The sequence below is a fragment of the Acanthopagrus latus genome, chromosome 10 (genome assembly GCF_904848185.1).
Source record: "Acanthopagrus latus isolate v.2019 chromosome 10, fAcaLat1.1, whole genome shotgun sequence".
Taxonomy (NCBI): domain Eukaryota; kingdom Metazoa; phylum Chordata; class Actinopteri; order Spariformes; family Sparidae; genus Acanthopagrus; species Acanthopagrus latus.
In genome coordinates this window covers 12,825,567-12,849,469 of record NC_051048.1, presented here as the reverse complement: position 1 = coordinate 12,849,469, position 23,903 = coordinate 12,825,567, and the positions used below count along the sequence as shown (strand labels likewise).

At 39.8% G+C, this 23,903-nt stretch overlaps 3 protein-coding genes across 6 annotated transcripts in view; 2 read left to right on the top strand and 1 right to left on the bottom strand.

The window, feature by feature from the left end:
* The window catches only part of rtn3 (reticulon 3), a 31,598-nt gene extending 28,681 nt beyond the window's left edge, over positions 1–2,917 (bottom strand). The window contains exon 1 of one of the 3 annotated variants that reach the window (XM_037113056.1): positions 2,631–2,917. In XM_037113056.1, the coding sequence (XP_036968951.1) occupies positions 2,631–2,721 (91 nt within the window). In that variant the 5' untranslated portion in view covers positions 2,722–2,917. The remainder of the gene's footprint in view (positions 1–2,630) is intronic. The other 2 variants (XM_037113057.1, XM_037113058.1) reach the window with 2 other exon arrangements.
* Positions 2,918–3,620: 703 nt separating this feature from the next.
* men1 (multiple endocrine neoplasia I) lies at positions 3,621–16,534 on the top strand. The gene is made up of 10 exons (XM_037113063.1): positions 3,621–3,857; positions 5,576–6,048; positions 6,130–6,338; positions 7,155–7,283; positions 9,669–9,709; positions 9,817–9,904; positions 10,007–10,143; positions 13,644–13,779; positions 14,065–14,238; positions 15,186–16,534. The coding sequence occupies exons 2-10, from the start codon at positions 5,613–5,615 to the stop codon at positions 15,747–15,749; spliced, it is 1,914 nt and encodes a 637-aa protein (XP_036968958.1). The 5' UTR covers positions 3,621–3,857; positions 5,576–5,612; the 3' UTR covers positions 15,750–16,534.
* Positions 16,535–17,966: 1,432 nt separating this feature from the next.
* Positions 17,967–23,903, top strand: part of map4k2 (mitogen-activated protein kinase kinase kinase kinase 2) — a 41,326-nt gene continuing 35,389 nt past the window's right edge. For both annotated transcript variants that reach the window (XM_037112657.1, XM_037112656.1), the window contains exon 1: positions 17,967–18,059. In XM_037112657.1, the coding sequence (XP_036968552.1) occupies positions 17,967–18,059 (93 nt within the window). The remainder of the gene's footprint in view (positions 18,060–23,903) is intronic.

The window sequence follows — 23,903 nt, the reverse complement described above, 5'->3', positions numbered from 1 at the left end:
ACATCCCAACACTTAAACATAAACCTAGTGTACATCATTATAAAATAAAATACAATAACAGCTCTTTGACAGAATATTACCAAATCAGTTATGTTGAAATATTTCAGAAATATATACATGTAGGGGTGCTTTGACTAAGCTGATTTATGGTAGAATTTTAGCCAAGGTCATTGCAAATCAACACATACTGTAAAACTCAATATCATTAAAAGATATAGTTCATTCTGAAATGTAAAGTTTTAGTGGCAGTAGCTAAATTATGATAGACAATTACGGTACAAAGGAAGCAACAACAACAACAAAAAAAAGAAAAACGTTTCTCTACTGTGGTTTTGATTTGCTGAAATGTACATATCTGAAGACAAAAAGATTTTGAATTCACAGCAAAATTAGAACAAACAGATCAGAGAACTGGGAGGCTCCCAGCTAAATTTATATAACATGCCTGGTGCCCCAGTGGCTCAATTGGTGGAGCATGTACCCCATATGAATGAAACAGGAAATACGTTTTAAGACAAATCTCTTATAAGAGTCTGTTTCCAATTAAGGCCAGGTTCTCTTTGCAGCTGAGGTAATAATGACTGCTATTTTTGATACATTTATGTTTACATTTATACACTAAAATACAGACATTTTGGCTGTAGAAAAGTTTTAAAAATTGATGTTCATGTTCAACCTCTACAAATATTCTATGGATAAAAGTATTCAAGCAGGAAAAGCACATTTACCAACATCTTTCCATATGATCGATGCAGATTGATGCCTAAAGCCCATATTTTGAAGTGACTCAGCACTGCTGTAATGACTAAGGGTTTTCGGAAGGCAATGCCTGTCATTAGTCATGGAATGTAAAAATTGCCAATTATGATCATTCTGAGTTTGGTCCAGGCTGCCCTACTACAAAAGTATTTATTTTTACAGCTAGTAGTCCACCTTGGAAATTGCAGTTCTGGCAGAGTCATACTTCACTGTACAGAAGCTCATCATCAAAGCTATGCTTGTGTAGCTTGTGCCACAGCTGTGTGAACATATGTTTTGTGAATAAACTCCAAGCTATTTCGAAACTGCCTGCAAATACTAGCAAGAATCAAAGTAAGCAGCTCATGGCTACTATTTTGAGACAAAGTGGAGTCATCCATAATTGTTGACTAATGCATTGTATTATATTGATAGATTATAATTTGGTTACTGATGTCACAATTTTCTAAACATATTGCAGATCATATTATTACAAGAATAGAAAGAACAGCCAAATGATTTTCAAAGTGAATGAATGCACAATATCCTAGTAGGTTTCTAGATATCTTTTCATTTTTGCTTCCTTCTCCTCAGTGATAACTTGTAGACTAAACTGGGAGTCAGCAAGGCGTCATGTGCCACACCCTGCTACATCCAGTTGACACCCATGACCACATGCACATTAATTCTTGAAAGCCTACAGTCCTTTTGATTAACAGAACATGGCTTTGAAGGATTTTCAAATGGCTTGCATGTAGTGGTTGATTGAGCCATGGACTTCAAATCAGACAGCTTAACACACAAATATACACACGCACACACACTCACTAATGGTGATGCTGCCACTCCCTCGTACACAATAACCTGCTCATAAGGCCCTGGGAGACAACACTGTTCCTTTGTTGTAATTAGGCTCGTCTAGACTGTAAATCCTGAAAAACTAAAACAACTACAAATCTATAGGTGATAACACATAGTAGACAGAAATGAGTGACAGTACTGACAGAGGCATGATATTTTGTTCTAGCACTGTTACCATTATCAAGACAACACAAAAAAGGCAATGTGCCTTTAAGAGGTCCTCCCTTCACTGGCAGTTGCCCAGTAACAATGCCTCTGCAGTGCAGAGCATCGCTACGTTTAACACCAATAACGCTTTGTCAGCCCAAATGTATCATTAAAAAATGTCACATTATTTACTTTGAAACAAATAAGCCCACCTCACAGAGCACGATCAAAGATTACATTAACAGTCATTCGGATGCTGATTTCAATTCGGCTGACGTCAAATACGCCAAGAAGAACGCATCATAATGAAATGTGTCTTTACTTTTTCAAATTAGCCCCGCTAATCACGCAGACTCCATTAAATATGATAACGCTGTCGTATTTCAAGCAGTGTCAATCCGTGCCGCTGCTTTGCTGACCAGTCATCTGACCGAATATACTGTTTCATTATCATGTCTGACCTCATGCTGTGCCAGGTGACTCTCAACTGACAGATTCATGAAAGATATTTTGTGTGAAGTTATCGCCATACAAGAGAGTGGCGTGTCCCAGAAGCAGGCCTAAGCTACACTGAGCATGACTGGTAACGTTAGCCGTGTGTCCGGATGTGTTCACCACCACAGGTGTTTCGCATTAAACCTGAGACAAGCTTCAACAGACACGTACAGTCAACAACAGACAAAATGACAGAGAGGCGGCTGTTAAGTAACAATGACTACAGGTCTGCTTAAATTCACGTATCCACAGTTCGTTATAGACTTGACGTAAACCAGTGAAATCATTCACATGGCTGGGAATAAAATCGAAAGACAAATGGTTTGTTAGTAGTTCATTGTACACCCTTTAGTTAACATTAACTAGCTCACGAAATGTTAATTTCTTACCAGACAGCTTTGATTCTTTGGCAGCAGAATTTTGTCCATCAGCAAACCCTTGCGACGATGATATCTGGGTGGACTGAGTCATTGGATCCATTTTACTGTAGTTTCGAAACAACCGCACAAAGATGGTGAAATGTCTGCTGTCTCGGTTTAAATACGCTTATACTGTCTTTTGAAGGTGGATGTCGTCTGCCTTTCCTCAATTTTCCCCAAGAGCCGGACTCGGATCCGCACCTTAGCACAACGTCTGAGCACTGAAGGATCAGCAGAGATGGAGGGAAACAAGGCGGACTATGGAGGAGGGGAAAAAACATGTCGGGGTGAGAGACGTTCACGGTCTCTCCTTAGGCTCCTGCATCTCAACTCCAACCTGACACTTGTCTCCTCGTTTAGGTGTATAGACAAAAAACAATCACATTATTATAATTGCCACCAGTAGGTCATTTGCCATCTAATCCTCTGCCTTTTAAAATACATTTCCAGCTACCTGTAACAGTAAAATCCAACTGATGAGGAGTCCATAATGACAATGGAAATTTTGGAGAGCAATTGAAGGCAGCACGAGGAATATTCCTGAACACAGACACCATGTTGTACCTTCTCTGAACAAAAGTGGGTTTTTGCTATTCGGCCATTAGCTGTTATATTATTGGGTCGCTGCACTGTATGTAATTTGGGAAAAATGTACCAAATTATTTTAGCTGAATAATTTCATAACCGCGGCTTCAATGCACAGAACAATATGTGTTCGAGCTGTTTGTAACAAAGCCTACCTCAGCAACATTGCTCAAATAGTTCTGAAAAATGAATTAAAGATGTCGTCACTTCACAGATCCAGTGAAATTTCATACAATTACAAATCTAGTGGTTTCTATAGCCTGTTTTCCATTATGTAATGGTCACCTTTGTTCCATTTTGTGGCAATAGATTACACCATGGCAGCATACCGCCCTCTGCTGGGGTGGTAACGAATAGTATACGTTGAACTACATTTCCCAGCATACATGAGAGGAAGCCGTGTGTGCAGCCCTTAAGATCTCTAACCGTGGGGATGGGCCTAACAGAGCTCAACTGCTCTTGACAGCACTCTACTACCGTTTTGAGATCTGCTCTGATGCGCAAACACAGATGCTGGTAACACACTGCAAGTGATTTTCGGGAAGACTGAACTGCGCGGCAAAAGAAGGGGGACACAAACAAAAACATGTGGCTGAGGCTGTGAGAAAACGGGTAAGTGATCTCTTACACATTGGCTGAATTCTACGTTTGTAAGAGCTTAGAGTGGACCAGCGTTGAGATATGATGGTGCGATGTATTGCGGCAGAGTGATAGGGGGGTAAGCGTTGTTCAAAAGTGAGTTTAGCTAACTAGCAGCTCGTTAGCTTGTTAGCTACTCCTCTGAACATCTTTAATTCAGCCGGCTGCTCCCAAGCTGCGAGTCACAATGTGCGTCACTTTCTGGTTTAGGATATGTCTGTACTCCACCTCATTTGGCAATTCAAACAACTCGGCATCCATTCAGCAAATTAAGAACCGATAGCAAGTACAAATGGGTTGCTAACGTTAACTTAACTTAGGAAAGTTAGCTTGTTAGCCTACAGTAGCCAGCCAGGCTAGCATGTTGATTAATTTAACAAAGTATTTCTGTGTGTACCGAAAGACTCCAAGCATTTGTGATATTTTGCAGACATTTCGACGTATTAATGAGAATCACAAACCTCGTAGAGCTTCTTGTTGCAGGTTTGTATTGAATGTACGTATGTAGCAGTGGGAGTGCCCCGCCCACCAAAGCGCCATATAGCCCTGATAGCGGCATCCATGTAACAAGCAGCATTATGCAACGACTCGAGCCTCTCTGCTGTGGGTCAGTGTCTGGGTCTACGTTTTATTTGTGTAGCTTGAGGTAGTGATGGTAAAGTTACACATTATCATTGATGAGATTCTTTGCACCTTGTTTATTAATGTGGATACGTTATGTCGAGAGAGTTTATACCAAACTAGTTAAAATATATGGTAAGAAATGTTGCTCCCCTTGGACACACTAGTGTTGTAACCAAACAGCATCGATCTATTACTTTAAATAATATACCGAATGAAGCACAACATAAAACTGATGCTACACAAAGTGACAGTGTTTTAATGCCAGTAACAAATATATGTCTATATTTAATTTTTCCTATGCAAAATGACATATTTTTACACATATTTTTCTGCCCTCTTAAATGGTTCTGTGGTAAGTTACAGGAGCACATAAAGTAATTACCAACTTTCTTGAATTATAACAAAAATAAAACAAAAAAGTGACTTCACTTAAACAGCAGAGCTCAGTCTGTTGCTTGACAACAACTGGCCTAACAAAATGTAGTCAATATTGAGGCTACTGAATACCTAAAATGTAATATATTTTTGTAAGGAATGTCTTTCTGTATTTTTAATTCACAAACAGCATGTATTCTTGTTAAATATGTCATCTCATCCAATTATTTTATTTGTATATATTATATAATCAAATATTTATAATATGTAACAAAATGCTTTTTTATATATTTGCTCTCTCTCAATAATCTCTAATTGTTGGTTAATGCATTTTTAATTGTTTAAATTTCTTAGCAATTAATTGATCAGCTATTAATCATTAATATCCTACATGCAATACCTTGAAAAAAATCAATATTCAATACTATGTGTGAGACCACAGGGAAGAACTGACACAACAAAGAAGTAATTAGATTTTAGGCTTTTTTTTTAAGTATTAGTATAATAAGGGCTGTGTACTGTGTGTTAAGAACAACAGCATTTAAGTTAATTTACCTCTGGAGGAGGAGGGCAGTCAATTTGCTGCTTGATAGTATAAGTAAGTAAGTGTAAAATCCTACTTTGTATGGCACCAGTTTGATATTGCTGTGGGGATGAACTGACTGGTCTGTCTGTAACATTCGGTACTGCAGGTGAGGAAAGCATCTGAGTTGACTGACAGTGGACATCATGGGTTTGCACTCATCCCAGAAGAAGCACTTTCCCCTGCGGGGGATTGATGGGGTGGTTCAGCTCTTTGATGCTGAGCTTCACAAGTCTGAGCCTGACCTAGCCCTTCTCTCCCTGGTCCTGGGTTTTGTCGAGCACTTCCTAGCTGTGAACCGGGTCATTCCAATAAATGTTCCAGGTGTCCGGTTTGAACCACTGGAGCCAGACTGTCCCAATTCCTGCTTCCCTACAGTGGAGCTGGGTATGATTTCTGCACTGTACGAACGCTTCACAGCCCAGATCCGCGGCGCAGTGGACCTGTCCCAGTACCGAAGGACTTCTGCAGGTTCCAGCAGGGAGCTGGTAAAGAAAGTGTCGGATGTGATCTGGAACAGTCTAAGCCGTTCTTACTTCAAGGACCGGGCACACATCCAATCCCTCTTCAGTCTCATCACTGGTACAGTTACACATATAATGAGTCATTATGATGATATTTGAAGTCAAGTTGATAAAAATAACTTTATTCAATTTTAACCAGGTACAAAACTGGATAGCTCTGGTGTGGCATTTGCTGTGGTAGCAGCCTGCCAGGTTCTGGGTCTGAAGGATGTCCACCTTGCACTGTCTGAGGACCATGCCTGGGTGATTTTTGGCAAAAATGGTGAAGAGACGGCTGAGGTCACCTGGCATGGAAAGGGTAACGAGGACCGTCGAGGACAAACTGTTACAGCAGGAGTCAGTGAGAAGGTGAGGTTGATCTCCAGTTAACTGAGATGATGATCAAAAGGTTCTCTAAGCACTTCACAAAATTCCTCATGCTGATCAAATTCTCAACACAATAAAGTAACTAACGATGTATCACTGTGGACGTTATTTCTTGGTGAGCTCTTTGTGAACACAGGGAACATCAGCAAACACATCAGGTTTGATAATGTGCAGCCTGACCTGCTGTCAGTAACAGGACTTTAATATCCCCTCGGGGTCCATGTAGCACTGATGATGCAGGATTATATAAGACTGTCCAAGACTGTCGGATGAGTCACTTGTCAGTCCAATATGACTTCATGTTTAAACCTCTTGTTTTGCCTTCAGTAGGTCAGTGTTGACATGACAAGTACAAGATCTTAATTGGATCTTTTTCTGGACAAAATTTTCCTAACTACAGATGTAAAAGCACCCTGAATGAGATGTAATCAGAGCTTTCAACCATTGTTGTTATGGTGGCTGGTTTTACACCTAAACCGTGATGGAATGTAACTAAATACTACATGTACAGTGTACTGAACTTGAGTAGAATTTATAGGTGCTTGTACTTCAACTTGAATGTTTCTGTTTACAGACTACATATTGGAGGCAAATATTGTAGTTGGTAACTTTAGTTACCAGCCAAAGTAGCACATTTTAAATTTGTTAAAAACAACCGATTCCAATCATCAGAAAACGGCTGAATATTGGATCTGGCAGACAGAATAATGATGTCTAATATATGGTTTTTACTTACTGTGATTTCAACACTCACACTGTGTTAAACAGTTTCCTGTCTGTGTTTTGTGTCTTCTTCAGAGTTGGCTTTATCTGAAGGGCTCATACATGAAATGTGACAGAAACATGGAGGTGGCCTTCATGGTTTGTGCCATCAACCCATCGCTGGACCTTCATACTGACAGCTCTGAGCTCCTGCAGCTGCAACAGGTGAGCACTGACACTTCATGTTTGCAGTACGTTGTTGTTGCTGTATCTGTTAGTTTAATCTCCTATAACACACTATAATTTCCAGCTTCACAGTAGATGTTGGAGGAAGTGGTGACCTAAATGTCAGAGAGCCTGTCTAAAATGGAACCAACAGATGATCTCACAGATAAACTAACAGTTTTTCTTTAGAAATACTCATGTCGTTTTTTCATGCAGTATGGTGCGCAGAAAATGTGTTTTCCCTCATAATTCCCAGGGCTGCATTTTGCACATTTGAGATTCATTAGTGTTTCTTGACAATGATAATAATAATGATGATGATAATAATAGTTTTCTAGAGAAATGTTGGGAACATGCAGTACAGCTTACATGAAATTACTTAAAGTCACTTCTTTCAGGAAATAGTTGGATTATATATCCTTTGGGGCAATAGAAGGCAGTGTATGTCACAAAGTGTCGTGGATTCATTAGCTATTATGTCATTAGCTAGAAGCGACAAAACACTGACCAAAATCAATTAAAACTCATCAAAATGATCAACAATCACCAACTCTGAGTAGAAATAAACCCTTATGTCACAGAGGTGGATGTTAAAATATTCTGGCTCTACTTACCTTTTTACCCCACTCCCTCTCTCTGCCATGGCTGGCCTTTTTGCGCTCCTGAGTTGGTTCGCTGCACGACAGTGTGACACTGAACAGCAGATGTCACTTTTTCTTCAAGTCAAATGACAACTATGGTTGAAAATTTATCTTTACCTTTAGATATCCATCCACTCTATCAGACTTCATACTCAAGACAAAATACAATGACAGTAGAGAAGACGTAGCAATGTGAAGCTCAAAGCAATATCTGTGAAATTAACCTCTTTTTCAAATCTAAGTTGAGTACTGGCCCAATCTGACAGCTGGATAATTTAATCTAAATTTACTGGCCTGGTCTTGCTTTTTACTGGACCTGGCCTATCAGTAGTATGTTCTCAGTGGTATGACATGGCTCTGTTGGAAATTGTCTGCGGAAATGTACATATCAGTGATTATTGGAAGACAACAGGTAAACTTGAGACCAAAAATGATCAATTTAACAACAAGGAAGGTAACATGTTATAATAACCAGCATTAGTAAATTGTTAAATGTATAGTTAATTACTCTTAACATAATAGTTATTTGACCGTTAACAATGAAATTCTTTATAAACTATTTAAACAATTGTGAATGTTAATAATCATAATTTCCAGCTTTATAATGCATTGCCATTTTTTAATAGATAATCTATGCATTTGCAATGTATTATGAACATCAGTTGCGACTTCACTATAAACAGTTGCCATAGTGGCCTGCCATAGACTAATTTGTGCCGCCATAGTTTAAACATAGAAAGTGAAAAAATATTTCCACCTTTCCAATGCATACCGACGTTTCAGTCAGTCTCTTTTGTTTGCATTACTTTTAATGACTTCAGTACTGCTAATTCAGGGCTGTATTTGTGAAAAAAAAATGATATGAAGCTGTTTACAAACCTGGAGCAGTGCGCTTAACACCCTCGGAGGCTCCTCCACTCCCGTGCGCGCACACACAGTGTCAGATGATGGGTCTGTGTGCTGCTCCAAAGCAGTCATGTATTAGTTACAAAATGACAAAAATGTTGCCTATGACCGACTGTTACGGTGAGTTGAAGAGTATCAGAAACATCTAGTATGTTATTGTATATTCACAAAAAATCCGATTTCATATAAAACCATTTGCATAAATAAATCCTGTATTAGAGAAAGGAAGTATTTTACCGTCGTCTTCCACTGCAGTCCTTGACGATAAGTAGCATGTTGGATATTCGCTTGATAATTAGCTAGAGGACTGAAATGGTCACGTAGATAACTCCTCTCTTGAATCAAATAATAAAAATAGTATTTCTGTACAATCGTAGACAAATCTTCATTCCAAGCCCATGCAGCCCATGCTGTGTGAGAGACTTATAACCAGAGAAAAAAAATGAAATTCTCGAAGTAGCCTATGACATAAGTATAAATATTACAGTATGATGACCCAAACTGCCCCCTTCTTTGTTTGTTTACTGTTAAATAACAATAAGATCATTTAATTAAGTGTAAGTTTTTCATTTACTATTGATGGTTATTATGAAGTGTAACCAGAGGGAATTTAAGAATAAGCACTTGTGGCTTGACTTCAGCTTAAGGCCTGGCTCTCTCTACAGTCGAGAAAAGTAACAAGCCACTATTGGGAACTAAGTGGGATGGGGTATATTATATATGTGATAAGTCCAATGGTATATGACACAGCTCTTGGTAATCACCAGCACTCAGTCTTCCTTAGAATCTTTGTCATGATCTGCCTGTGTTTCTCTTCCTTCTCTCCCTGATTGAACAGAAACTTCTCTGGTTGCTGTATGACCGAGGTGACCTGGACAGGTGAGAGTTTGTGTAGGTGAAGTTTGTGAGGAATGAAGAGTCTCACAGTTTGTATACGCTGCCTGTCCATAGAGTGTATAAACTTTTCTAAATTGCACAACCAACAGGTATCCAATGGCAATGGGCACTCTGGCAGACCTTGAAGACCAGGATCCAATCCCAGGCAAGGAAGACCCACTGAAAATCCACCGCAAGGTAAGCTCACACAGCACTAAGACTGGCATGAGGTGAAGAATGTTGTCACAACTAATGTTTCCCTCCGTGCTCTCTCTCTCTGTCTCTCTCACTATCTCTCAGGCTGTCACTTCTGCTCAGAAGCACTACAACAATGAGCACATCTACCCCTACATGTACCTGGCTGGTTTCCACTACAGACACAGGAATGTGCGGGAGGCTCTGAAGGCCTGGGCTGAGGCAGCACAGGTCATGCAGGAGTGAGTTTACACACTATGGTGAAGCATGTTAAAGCTTACAATGAATGAGTTTCATGCAAGGCTATTATTATTATTATTATTATTATTATTATTATTATTATTATTATTATTATTATTATTATTATTATTATTATTATTATTATTATATACAATTTAGATACATTGTTGCTTTTTTAATCTGGGAAGATGAGTACACAGTATTCAAAGAAGAGTGGACAAGGAAAGTAACCAAGCCCAATGATTTATGCAAATGAAGAGAATAAAGAGAATACTACATCAGCATTAAGCCAATTAAGACTGAAACAGTTATTATAATAGTTGATTAATATGAAATATTAGACAAAAACATCCAGATACTACATGCTTCCCATCAGCTTACCTCTTTCTAAAGGTCGGCATGCAACCTCTGTGTGTTTGTGGTTTGTCCCAGCTGTTTTGTTCCTGCCCTGGTTCATTTGAGTAGAAATGTAGATTAATTATTTCCTAAGTCTGTTACCTTGTTTCTTCCAAGAACCGGCAATTTTGACATTACTGGCCAAGACTAACGTCACTGAAATGCAAGATGCTGCTCATATGTGCAACAGATCGAAAAGAGATTTTTGGGTTGTTTACTTGAAATAGTTTTTATTGTCAAAGGGTAGCTCCAGTTTAGTTTTCATCATGTTTTATTGTGGAATGTTCATCAGACAATATTTAGTTATTATTCACAAAACAAAATGAATATCGCATGTTTGCAAAATCCAAGTTAATTTCAATCTGACAGTGTAGATATACGATAACCATTAGGAGATTCATCATGCTGGTGTTAAAAAGCAGGGCTGTGTTATTGTGAATATATGAATAAGGTGGTCATCCAACAGCAACATCTTAACCAGCAGCCTCTTGTGTAGCTTCACCAGACAAACACAAGATGGCAGTCAATGCACAGATATATTTCCTGACTTCCCTCATGACTGTATGTTAAGGAAATTTTTCACGTAACACTGATGTTGCCAAGGTTAAAAGTTTAGCAGCACAAGCCACAAAATTGTCACACAAGTATGAATATGAAACTCTTACCATCTCTAAAAACAACCACAAGTAAAGCAGTTCATCACTTAAAACAGGCCTCTGACTGTCAATAGATAGTTATGTTAGTACAGGGCACATACAAGCCAATCCATGGCAAGAAATATTTTCAGACAAGTGTTTCTCTATTTACAACACTGATTACTATACAAAACCCCTTCCATATATCACAGTTTAAATAAGCAGTACATATCTCATTTATTGTACATACACATATACATACATTTACATCATCATACTCAGAACATTATTCAAAAATAAATACATACTTATCACACAGTATAGATCTGTATTATGGATCTTATTAGTGAGTTACACAAACTAACACAGGCAGTGGTTGAAATATAAAAACTAGAAGTCAAAAGATTTCTCTGTTCATTAATAGAATACATCGGATTCCAGGCATTGGCTTACAATTGGGGTCTGTGGGCAGACATAAACTAATTAAAGGACTTATTATGTAGATGTCATGTCCTCAATCTTTTCTGGAACCTCCTCTCTCCAGCCACAGAACTGCTGCTACTCTTTATTTTACTTAATGTAATTTAGAAATGCACCAATATGCTGGCCAATATACGCGTTGTAGACTGCTGTCTATCGACCAATAAGATGACTACTGTTGGCAGTGGCAGATGTTCATTCATTGTGGCACATTCCTGAGCTACTGGCTCGCCACATCCCTGTCATCAGTTTGTAAGGCTATGTGAGTACTACAACTTCTTCTCATTAGCCCCATTCACACTGCCATTTGCATGCAGAGATACTGCGCCAGTTCTCCGCACCCTCCTCTGTGTGAAAGTTTCAGATGCGGAGAAGGGTGAGATTTTGCTCCAGCGCTGATCCGTCTCTGGAGGTAGTATCAGGGCCGCATTATTGGTGAACTGCCCCAGTGTGAACAAATGAGCCGGAGGCGCGGAGCAGGGGCGTGTCTGTCTGACTAGTCTGATAACTACACAGGTCCTTCACTCAACTAAATACAAAGCAACGTAACAGGACCAAACAAAAGCAACATAGTAACTGTAACTGTCTTTGGCAACTTATATGAGGAAAACAAATACCACAGCTGTACCTGGAAAAGCATCTGTCCTCATGTCTGTCCTCCCGCCTGTCCTATCGACTCTTTTCGGCACTTTTCTGCCTGAAAAACAGCATCTGACACCGACAACACACTTTAACTCACTGAGTAAATAAATAAATCGCCGCGACTGTCAGTTCTCCGGATCGAGACTTCGGGGAACCGGATCGAGACTTCGGGTAATAATGTAATTTAGCGCGAAAAACATAACTTCATCACTTATGTATTATACTATATTCATCACTTGGACGTAAACTAAATTATGTCATGGGAGCCATATTACGAAAAAAGACTATATTTAGATGATAATTTTGAGGTGAATTCATTTGAAAATATGATATTATAGAATTATTTCTGTAAAAATATACAGACATAAGAAGATAGAAGACAAAACCCATATCTGTAATTTAACCCAGTATCCTGTACCATAAATACATGTCATGTTGTCCATTGATGACATGACACATATAGCATAACGAGGTGTGCTGAATATCTCTGGACTTGCTTAGAAAACCATGTAGAAGCAACTGCATAGGACTTATTGGACTGTTCCCTTGGGGTTGTGGGAATTGTTGATAAAGGGACTGATTTTCTTAATTGCTCAAAAGACTAAAACTACTACTACAAGTAGTATATAGAATATAATTCATTGCACAGATGTTTTTTTGAGCATATGCTACGTACATCACACTGCTCAACCATTTGTGTTGTGACTATCTCAAAGACATTTAAAGAAGAGCATTTATAAATCATCTTATCATCTATAAATGTGAAAGTAAAGGGATGTGAGAGTAGAGTTTGAGCTCTGGTTGGGATTGTTCATTGTGGTGGTGACACATCCACCACAAAAAATCCCAGTCCCAGTTAGTTTGAGAGGGTGTGGCGTTTGATCCAGGAAGTGTCCATCTCAGCATCCTCACACTCTCTCCTCCCCTTTTTAAACATACTGCTCATGAGCTACAACTAAAAATACCAGCTGACCCACTAGACCACACATTTCCTCCCCATCCATCAGCTTCCTTTTCCTGCTCCCCCATTGTTTTTCAGTTCCAGCTCACCCTTTTAGCACCATCAACAAGAGGCAAGAGTGCGCTGCATAATATACAAAGAATCCACCATTGTGAATACACAGAGTTTACTTCTACTCATGTCTGGATTATTGCATTGCCTTCAATAATCCACATGTTATAAGTCAACACATGTCAAACACCCTCTCTTAATCTGAAAGGAATATAAAACATGTCTTCTAAAGAGGTGAAGACTAAAAGGAGATATAAAAAGAGGCTTGTGAAATGACAATTTCAGTCATTCCTCCTGACCATTATTAAAGACCTCCTCTGCTCAACTGCTTTTGCAGCTATAACTATTTCCGTGAGGACGAGGAGATCTACAAGGAGTTCTTCGACATTGCAAACGATGTGATCCCCACTCTGCTGAAGGAGACAGCTGCTGCTGCAGAGAGTCCGGGGGAGGGAGGAGAAGGAGCTGATAAGGTGAGGATTCCTGGCCAGAGAGACGCTGCAATGCAGCAAATTAATCTTTAGGATCTTGTCAGTTTGTTTCATTTACAATTTTTCTACTTTTTTGGGGCAGGTGTTCAAACTTAGACCTTTTGAAGAGGATACCTCTTCCTAGTATTAACATGCGGTCAGAAAGAGTTCCAGCAAAAAGGCGATTAAATGGATTTGTCAATGAAAAGAAAATGAATTACTAACTTTTTTGATAATCAAGTAACAAGTTCAGTCACCCCCCCCCCCCCCCTACTTTCTATCTTTCAGGAGCATCCAAAGCAGGCAGCAGCCCTCTCAGCACTCCAGGACTCAGACTGCTTTGCCCACCTGCTGCGCTTCTATGATGGTATCTGTAAATGGGAAGAGGGCAGTCCCACGCCAGTCCTTCATGTGGGCTGGGCCACCTACCTGGTCCAGTCTCTGAGCCGCTTTGAAGCTCAGGTGAGAAACCCAGAATAGCTCTGCCTTTAAGCTTTGACCACAGGTAATACAAGCTGTGTCTGCAGGCAGGCTTTTGATGAAATGCTTATTAGATATAGTGACATTTTAGTCATTTTATCCCTCTAGTCAACAAAAGATCATACTCTTAAGTCAAAATGTTTTCACTCTTTAAACTTTAGTCAAATAAGCCTCTGCATTATCAGCAGCTTCATGTTAACAGATTTCTTTTTAAACACTACCACTGATAACGCACTAGTACATTAAGGGAGACTCACAGTGATTCATACATACATTCCTACACTGATGGTGATGGCTGCCATGCAAGGTGCCAACCAACACATCAGGAGCAATTTGTGGTTCAGTGTCTTGCACTTGCACTTCAGGACACTTTGACATGCAGACCAGGGGAATCAAACCAGTGGCCCTACAAGATGCTGGCTCTACCCCTGAGCCACATACACCTAGTGCTGAAAGAATTAAACAATATTCCTCCATAACCAAAAAATGATTTACAGATTCTTCACACATGTAAGTTAAAACAGATGAAGCTTAAGTTACTTGTCCAAATGTAAAAATAGATAAACTCACAGGCAGTAAAATTTACAGCAGCAACACATGATGCACTGAATCTTGAGAATTAGCATGTTAATCGAGCAGGGATGTGTTGCCTATATTTTGACAGACAAAATGGAAACAATCTGTAATTGTTTTCAATGTCCAGTAGCCCACCACTTTTATTTATGTCTCGTGTTGTTATCGTAAAAACAAAACATTCCTTTGATTATAGTTACTGTCAAAGATCCATTTTTAGCATGTTATTGTCATGTCTTAGTCACATAAAAATGATGATGCTGATGACATTTTCGTCATAGCTCTAGGTTTTTGTGTTTTGTTTTGTTTTGTTTTTTTTTTTTAACTTAACTTGGATTTGTGGTCTGATTCCAAAGGTGCGTCAGAAGGTGTCAATCATCACCAAAGAGCCAGAGTCACAGGATGATGATGACCAGTCCAGTGATGACCCTCGCGAGGGCCGCAGGCGGGGCCCCAGAAGAGAGTCCAAGCTGGATGAGCAGAGCTCTCCTCCTCTTGCTGCTCCCACCTCCCCTTCCACCCAGCCAGCAGCAGCAGCAGCAGCAGCAGCAGCAGCAGCAGCAGCAGCAGCTGCAGTGGCCCAGCCCAAGAAGGTAGGGGAGGGAGGGGGGCGCCGCCGCTCTTCTCAGGGCCTGCGGGCCGGAGACGCTGAAGGAAAACCCAAGTCTCCAAGCCCGGAACCTGCGTCCTCGCCCTCATCCCAGCAGCAGGAGTCCCCCTCCCCAGCCGGTCCTGTGGTCATCTTTCAAAGTGAGAAGATGAAGGGGATGAAGGAGTTGCTATGTGCAGCCAAGGTGAACTCCAGCGCCATCAAGCTGCAGCTCACTGCCCAGTCACAGGTCCAGATGAAGAGGCAGAAGAGCACACCCGCCGGAGATTACTCTATGTCCTTCATGAAGCGGCAACGAAAGTCGCTGTAGACATGATTGATTGTTGTAGGAGGAGTGTTGGAGACTCTGTAGGACATACTGTGAAGAGCAACACGGACGCCCGATTAACCTCGCTTTTGTTTGTGAAACTTTTTACCCAGTGTTTTCATCTGGAGGTCCAGTTCAGTCAATATCCTCGTAGTTCCTAGCAATATATTTGACTTGCACACTTGAGTTAAGCATCGCATATCAAGTTTGAACTGAAGGAGGGAACGTTTTAATGGTTTTTATTTAACTACAGCCAGAAGAATTATTTTCCGCAACCTGTCTGGTTTGATAGATTGTAAGCACTCACTCATCATTAGTTTGTGTATTAATTGGCAGCCAATTGCACACCGACTATGAACTTCTCATTGATTTAGTGTACATGTGGATGTTTGAAGCCAAAGTAATGAGGATGACCAGAACACAACTTACACGTGTGTAAATATCAACTTGAACCATTAGGAACCTGTTCATGACTGAAGCCTTGGAAGTGATTAATTTAGGATAGTTACTGTGTAACATTGTCCACTTCTGCTCTATCGACAGCTTCTTTCTTGCTAGCTCTATGTTGCCTTACTTTGCCTTTGTTCTTTTCTAAAGTAGGTGGCCTTTTAGTTTTGAGAATAGCTGAGCTAGGCCTATTTCTAATGATTAGAGAAGACCAGGAAGACCATGCACTGTTGAGATAGAGCCACATTAGGTGGCCCTGCTACATCCTATTTGCTTGATGACTTGTGGTTTTTGTTCTTGTTTTTGTATCTGCAAGTAATAAAGACCTGATGAAAATAGTATGTGATGTAGTGTGTCTGATGATGTGTGTTAGATATATAAGGACACAGGTGACTGAACTATAAGAGACCGTACACTGCAAAAGATTTCCATCTGCCAAGGTTGTTTTAGCTGCAGTGGGATGTAATTTATGTTCAAGCAGGAAAGCAGTGGTCCACCTCTGTAGATGATCTCACAGAGGCAAACATAACAGAAGTTTAGTGTATATTGGTGGGTTGTACATTCAGATGACAGATGTAACGTAGAGAGAACGTGTCTGAAAATGTTTGCAGATATTAACCAGTGACAGTAGACAGAGAGTGAATGAGTCAAATGTAAATGGTCTGCATGAAGTCTAGTTTGGTTTTATTCTGTCAGATGCACACAGTACACCAAACAATAAAGGACCATCATTGAACGGATCAAAGAGAAGGTGGGACATGGATGTGATATGATTGGCCAACGAGACAATCAATTATTTGAAAATGCATGCGTCCATGTGGGGTTTACCCTGCCGGAAGTTGGCTTGCCATAACAAACAAAATTCCATTAACTTTAAAAATGATAATCTGCATTGCTCTTTATGCTGTTTTATTTTTGTGGGCTAAAAATGCACTTTAAATATGCTAAGGTCATATGATTAATACAGCTGAGGTCATTGAATGTCATCAGCTATTTGTGGATTCGGTCATAATTTTTACAATGTATAAACCGTAACTTTGATTCTTAAAATTGCAGTATTTAAGAACTGACAACTTGTCAAAATCATACTTATAACTGCTGCTGCACCTAGCTGTTTTTAGATAGTGAGCTCAGTTAGCGGTGCAGATTGTGGTGTGCACTGGGAGCTCTAGGAGGGGGTGTTGGGAGCCTAGCTGGTCAGCATGCTAACACCAGTAGATATCTCTGCAACATAATACAAAGACATCATCATTTCAAAACTTGTTTTCACATTCTGTTATTAATTACAATTTTCAACTCCAATTCTTACATATTGCCCTTTGAAGATCAAATTATGATGTAATTGTGTGTGTGTGTGTGTATATATATATATATATATATATATATATATATATATATATATATATATATATATATATATATAGACAAACACACACAGCAGGATCAAAACAACAGAGTTGAACAACAGGTCTTGAATTTTTTACAGTGTGCAGTGTCTCTGCTCATGCGTGATGGCAGTCAGCTCCACTCGGGACCACTCGCTCACAAACGCTTGCAGTGTGTGTGTCGGTCCTGTCAGTCAGCAACTCTGTGTGTCTGTCAGCCGGATCGATACAGCAGCGATTAGCCAGCACTAATTAGTTCCCATTTAGCACTCAGTCAGTCAGATAGAGTGCGTTCATCTGCTGCTTTCTCCTCCGACAACAACATTCGGGGATGTGTGAGTAGAGAGCCCGCCAGGCTCACCCACAGCACCAAGAGGTGTCTCCAAACATGGACAGGATAGGGGTGTCATTCCTGGACCCTCTGGACGATTACGAGTTAATTCATCGGATTGGGTGCGGCACCTATGGAGATGTGTTCAAGGTGAGTGAGAACATTTCCTTGTGTTTTCACCGCGCCAGAAAGGCGTTCAGGACGTTTAGTTCATGAACAAAGCTTCTCTCGCTGCACACACACTGCAGGGTGTCTCACTTCCTGCCATCAAGGTGAAACTGCATCTGGATAAGTCTCTATCATGTGACACAATGTATAATGTCGTGCTGCTTGTTGGAGGACTTGGATAACCTGAGGTTTGACATCAACAGACTTCTTAAGACTGAAAATCTTCTTAATGCCACTCTAAGGACAGAGCTGCCTGTGCTCCTGCAGATCATACTAGGTCAACTAATGTCAAAGTAGACTGTCAACATAAGGTTCGCATTATAAGAAAGAAAGGCTTTAAAGTGAAGGGAGTGTAGGAAATAGATTCAGTAGGTAAGTGTAGAGTCAGTGTGTGTGTGTGTGTGTGTGTGTGTGTGTGTGACATGATGTCATTTCATCCAAGCAAGGAAAACCTGTCAGCCTCTGAGAAACCCAGCCCAGTGCACGCAGATGTTTTATGGAGCACACCAGCAGCAGCCTGTGTCATCAGTTGTGCCACAGGTTCATGTGGCACAACTGATGATACTGTGTGGTATACATATATCCAGTAGATGAAGTGGTCCGTTTTGGGCTAATGACTGAAAAATCCTGATTGGATCTGCAGTGATTCATGGATTAAGTTGATCAACACAAAAATTAATTGGCCACTATTTTGATCATCTATCAGACTTTTCAGTCATTTTTCAACCAAAATTGCCAAATATTCTCTGTGGCCAGCCTCCCAGATGTAAGGATGTGGTGTATTGTATCTTGTTGATTGAATATCTTTAGGTTCTGAACCGTTGGTCGGACAAAACAAGTAACTGAAAACATTGGTGCTGGCTCTGAGATAATGTTAATGCATTTTTTTCACTACTGTTTAAAGGAGCACTCTGTAGTTTAGGTGAAGACATGTTAATGAGAAAAGAATGATGTTCATTGGCTGCTTTTTTTCTGCTAGAACAAACTTAATAAACCCTTTGTTTTCGTGACTGAATAAACAAACTGACCTTAAAGGACAACACAATTTATATTGCTTTACTTTGTTTATATCTGGCGGACCCTGCTACCTCTCTAGCTTCAAACAGTGTTCTGGGACCTTGTTTTCCTCTGAGAACACATATGGGAAAAACACATATCTCTGAGTTTGTCTTTGTCATTTAGGGTTGCAACGGTATGAGATTTTTACAGTACAGTAACCACAAATCTCAAAAAACTGAATAAACACAGAAGGGTTTTCTTTGCTTCATTGTTATTTCACAAACTATTGTTTTCTGACAGGATATTATTTTTTTGGTAACAATAATATGGTAGAATTTGATATTGTAACTAAATAAAAGTACACAGTCAATTCTGATACCATAGTATACCTAGAAAATGGTATACCCCTGCCACCCCCGGTTTAATTTCACAACATAAACAGTTGTGAAAAATGTGTGCTAGTCACAAGTCACAGTATACACTGCCAGATCCTCCATCCTTTCTTTTCAGCAGAATACAGGCTAATGTGGTCTCTGTTCACTCGACGATTTGAGCGTCAGGATGCAAACATCCTGTGCTGCTAACCCGCCCCGGTGCCTTGTGCATCCTGCAGAAGTAGCACAAGAATTTGTATTGTTTCTTTTTTTATCCCTCCATGCCAGAAACATGAGGGACTCCTCATCTGTTCAATGGGCCTCTCTGCTGCTTGCAATAGAGCTGGATTCTTTACAAATTAAACCCAATTATTTGTTTATTTTTTACAGATTGTACTTTTTTCCCCATTAGAACTCACATGTGGCACAGGAAGTGATGGGTTTTCAGTTCAGTTTCTGTTGTCTGTTCACGACACAATGACGGATTTGATGTCCTAGGCTGAACATTCAATCAGTGCAAAAACAGCCTCTGAAATTGCTTTGCTTTGCCTTCATACAGATGGGTGACAAGTTAAAGTAAAAAACATCATATTGTGTTAACAAGGCCTTCAAGACAGGCTCATTGCTCCTTATCATAGATTCTTTATGTGTGCAACCAGCAGATTGTGATAGTGTCAGAGCATTTGGTTCACATATTTTCATTCAGTTTTCCCAATAAAATGTTCAGTGAGCCTTTGCACTTTAATTCTGAAATAGGAATTCCACCGATTCTTCATTGTGTGTTTCCTGGTGTTGGGGAATACTACTGCATATGTGACAACAGTGTATAAAATCTTTATTGTCTCTAGAGGGGGCTGTGAGAACTCTCATAAGTGTCCTCAAGTGATGTCACCTGAGTCAGCGTCTGTTGGAAAGATTACAAGTTTGAAATTAGAAATACAAAAATTGTGTTAGTGTGGAGTTAGAGCTTACCACACCAGTAGCCTGTCCAGCATCTCTTGCTACATTAGCATTCTAGCATAGTATATACCTGAATCTCTGACTAAGATGCCAGTGGTTGAGTTAAATGATGGGTCATGTTGGAAACAAGGTTCAAACAAGGAAGAAGAATGTATGGACTTTTTTAGGACTGCCCATGTTTAGTCTGACATTGTTATGGTTTAATGCTCTTTTTTCTCTGTTACTGTAGATTGGTCTCCACTACCACCTGAGAAAATTATCTTTCTCTTTAGCTGCTAAATGCTCCTCTAAATTCACCAGTTAGCCTGTAGAACCAAAACAATGAGCTGAAAGATACTAAAATGTTCTTTTGATCTAAGGGAATCTGCAGAATTGGTGATACAAGTGACTTCTTAAGTAAAACACATTTATTCACCCATATTTTACATGAAGATATTGATTGATACAGCTATACATATACATTTAGCAGTGGTGCATACAACAGAATGCTTCCGAGTAACTCAATTCACAGAAGAGTTCAGGAAAAAATCTGTAGTAGCATGCACAGTTTGATTCTTGGCCCTGTAGATGATGACAAACTCCATCCAAGATGGTTGTGCATATATGAGCAACATTCATCTGATGATGACGTTGTATTTTGAACCAGCTTTGCACTACTGTAACATTTGGACATATTGCAGCCTGTGTGTCTGCTGTGAATGGGAACAGCACTACACACAGTGACAGACAATAGCACATTATCACTCCCACTGCCGCTGTTGGCGGGTTTGGTTGAGGCTGAAACCTCTGGACATGTGACTGTGTGGGCTTTCAATGGACTCTCGTTGCATTGCTGTTATTGAGAGGTCACTCACCTCAGATCTCATTTGTATGGTCCTCTTATTAATCTTCATCAATGTCCTCCTGTGGACCAGACGTGTTTCTGTCCTCAAGCGGTTTCTAACTTCATTTGGCAATTACAATGGAAGGTGTATTTAAAAATAGTAGTAGTGGTTATACATTTACATTTTGTGAATTACTGGTATATTTTACATATGGATTGTAATGTCGTGCTCAGCTTACTCTGGTCAATAAAACTCTTAGTAAGTTAAGTTAGGAAGTGGTGACCACATTATTGCTCTTTTGAACCTATTAAACCCTGCCATCATCAATTTCCAATATGAAATAGGAAAACATATTCTGTTTCCAAACAGAAAGGCATTGAGAACATTTCCGTTTGAGTCTTAGGCTTTTATTAATTTGCTCAAGAATCTTAAACTGTCAGTGAAGAGCTGAAATAGAGCAGATATAGAACATACAGTATATTGTTTTTGATAATTGTACAGTATGATACAGTATGGGTTTGAGTCTTTTCACATATGGGTGTCCTAGCAAGTAATTGTTATATTACCATTGCAGATAATATGTCAGATTTCTGCATTGAGATGTTCAGAAACAACCAGACCATTGTTATACATTTTGTTGAGTTGTGTTTTCAACATTTATGATAATGTATGTACACATAAACATTTGTGCATGAGTCACACTGATAGATTTCCATCAGTGGTGGTTGTCTAATGGTTTGTTCACCACCAGCAAAGTGAGTTTGACTATTAGATCATTAGTATTTAGACTCTTGACTGGCCAGCCAGATTATTTTACTGTACATTAACAGTATATTGCAAGTAACTACACACTACGAGGGTGTGTTCATCTGTATATCTGAATCCAGGTCAACTTCTGAGTGAAGTCAGCACTCAGCAGAAACGTTGATTCTCTCTCTTCTTTTCCCCTTCTCCTCTCTGTGACATTAAGTTGATGAAGTAAAGTACATTTCCCTTCCAGCTCCCATCAGCAGTCAACATTAGAGAACTCAAACACCCGACAATTGAGGTTGACTCCACGGATCACTGCTGCAGTCAGGTTGATAAACAAGAGTAAATATCGATCCAGTTTTAATCACAAAGGTTAAAAAGTAATCTCTGAGCTCATCTAACGATGATGTCACACGCAGTGACATCAGAGCAGAATCTGATGTCACTGCGGGTGTTTATACCTCTAGAAGGTCTGGCTCTAGCAGCAAAGACAGAAACTAATAGTGAAAAAGCACAATGCAAACCATCAGCTGAAATTCTCAACATTGAAGTGTTTATAGGGGACTGTATCAGGAACACGCAATGCATGCAGCAATGTCAGCATTTCTCTCATGGTGGTTTGATGAACGAGCAAGCGAAAATGCTCTTGGGTATTCATGATAATGTGAAGGTACATTTTCTGCACTCAGCCGCCACATGTTGATTAGCACCCTGCAATCTGGTGAAGCCACTTGTTGGCCTGCCTGCATAGTTTTAGTTCACAGGTATTGTGCTGCATTCACACTTCCTCTATCCTGTAGTTTACCTTGCAGCATTGTTGGCTTTTCTCAGGCATTCAACCATGACTGGCATGAACACAGTGCCCTCAGCCATGGGTTTCATTGTAAATGTAAATGGTGTGGATGTAGATTCAGCTGTTTTTCCAGGAAGAAAGCAAATACCTCTAACATTTATCTCTTCCTGCTTCATTGTTGAATGCTGGTGGGAATTAGACAGTTGTTCATTGAATCTGATGAAATGACACATGAAACATGACGGTAGCAGTTCATCATGTGTTGAAGAAACACAGAGAAACACTTTTCTCTGGCTCATGTTCTGCTCTGTTGAAGGGCACTCTTAATGATGGCTCACATTGAGATTCAGATTTTAGCTGTGAGGGCAAGGATCAGCTCATATCTGCTCTTTGTGTACTACTGCTCATTTATGCAGAATGACAGAAGTAGGCGAGAGCTGAAGGTTAATTACACGGTCCAGATTATAAAGCACAGTCAAAATAGCTTGTTAGAGGGTGCACTCTGCAATCATACCTCTGCTGAGAGAAATGTTACATGTGTCAAACTGCCACAGGTTTGCTGAGGAAGTGAGATTTTCTGAGAAAGAAGCAGTAGTGCCTAAGCGGTTAGGGTACCAGACCTGATGGAGGTTAAACCAAGTTCCCATGTTAATCAGTGAGATACAGAGGTGTGTGGGACGAGGTCGTGTTAGATGTTTCTGCTTCCAGTCTTTATGCTGAGCTAGCCTAAACCCATGCTAACTCTAGTTCCTTTAATAAGACGAGCTCTTTCTCAACTCAATACAAACATGTTTGTATTCAATAAAAAGAATAGTTGTATTGAAGGAGCACTCTGTAGTTTTGCTGAAGAAATATTAATGAGGAGAGAAATATTGGCTGATTTTATTCCACCTCAACAAAGTAACCTTAAAGGACAACACAATTTATAGTGTTTTACTTTGTTTATATGTGGCAGACACTGCCACCTTTCCAGCTTCTAGCTTGAATCTTGTAAATATTAAAATTCTGAGTGAATTTCTTCTCCAAAACATCATAGTGCCGCTTTTGATGATATGCAATCTATATCTCAATACTGAGGCACTCTCTGAAAACGCTACCTTTGGATCACCTAGTTGCATTCGATTTC

Bases quoted from the DNA above. Each gene is read 5' to 3' on its own strand.
- men1 (XM_037113063.1), top strand. From the start codon at position 5,613: ATGGGTTTGCACTCATCCCAGAAGAAGCACTTTCCCCTGCGGGGGATT. The intron at 6,339-7,154 runs GTGAGGTTGATC...TGTCTTCTTCAG, and splicing joins CAGCAGGAGTCAGTGAGAAG to AGTTGGCTTTATCTGAAGGG. The intron at 10,144-13,643 runs GTGAGTTTACAC...CTGCTTTTGCAG, and splicing joins GCAGCACAGGTCATGCAGGA to CTATAACTATTTCCGTGAGG.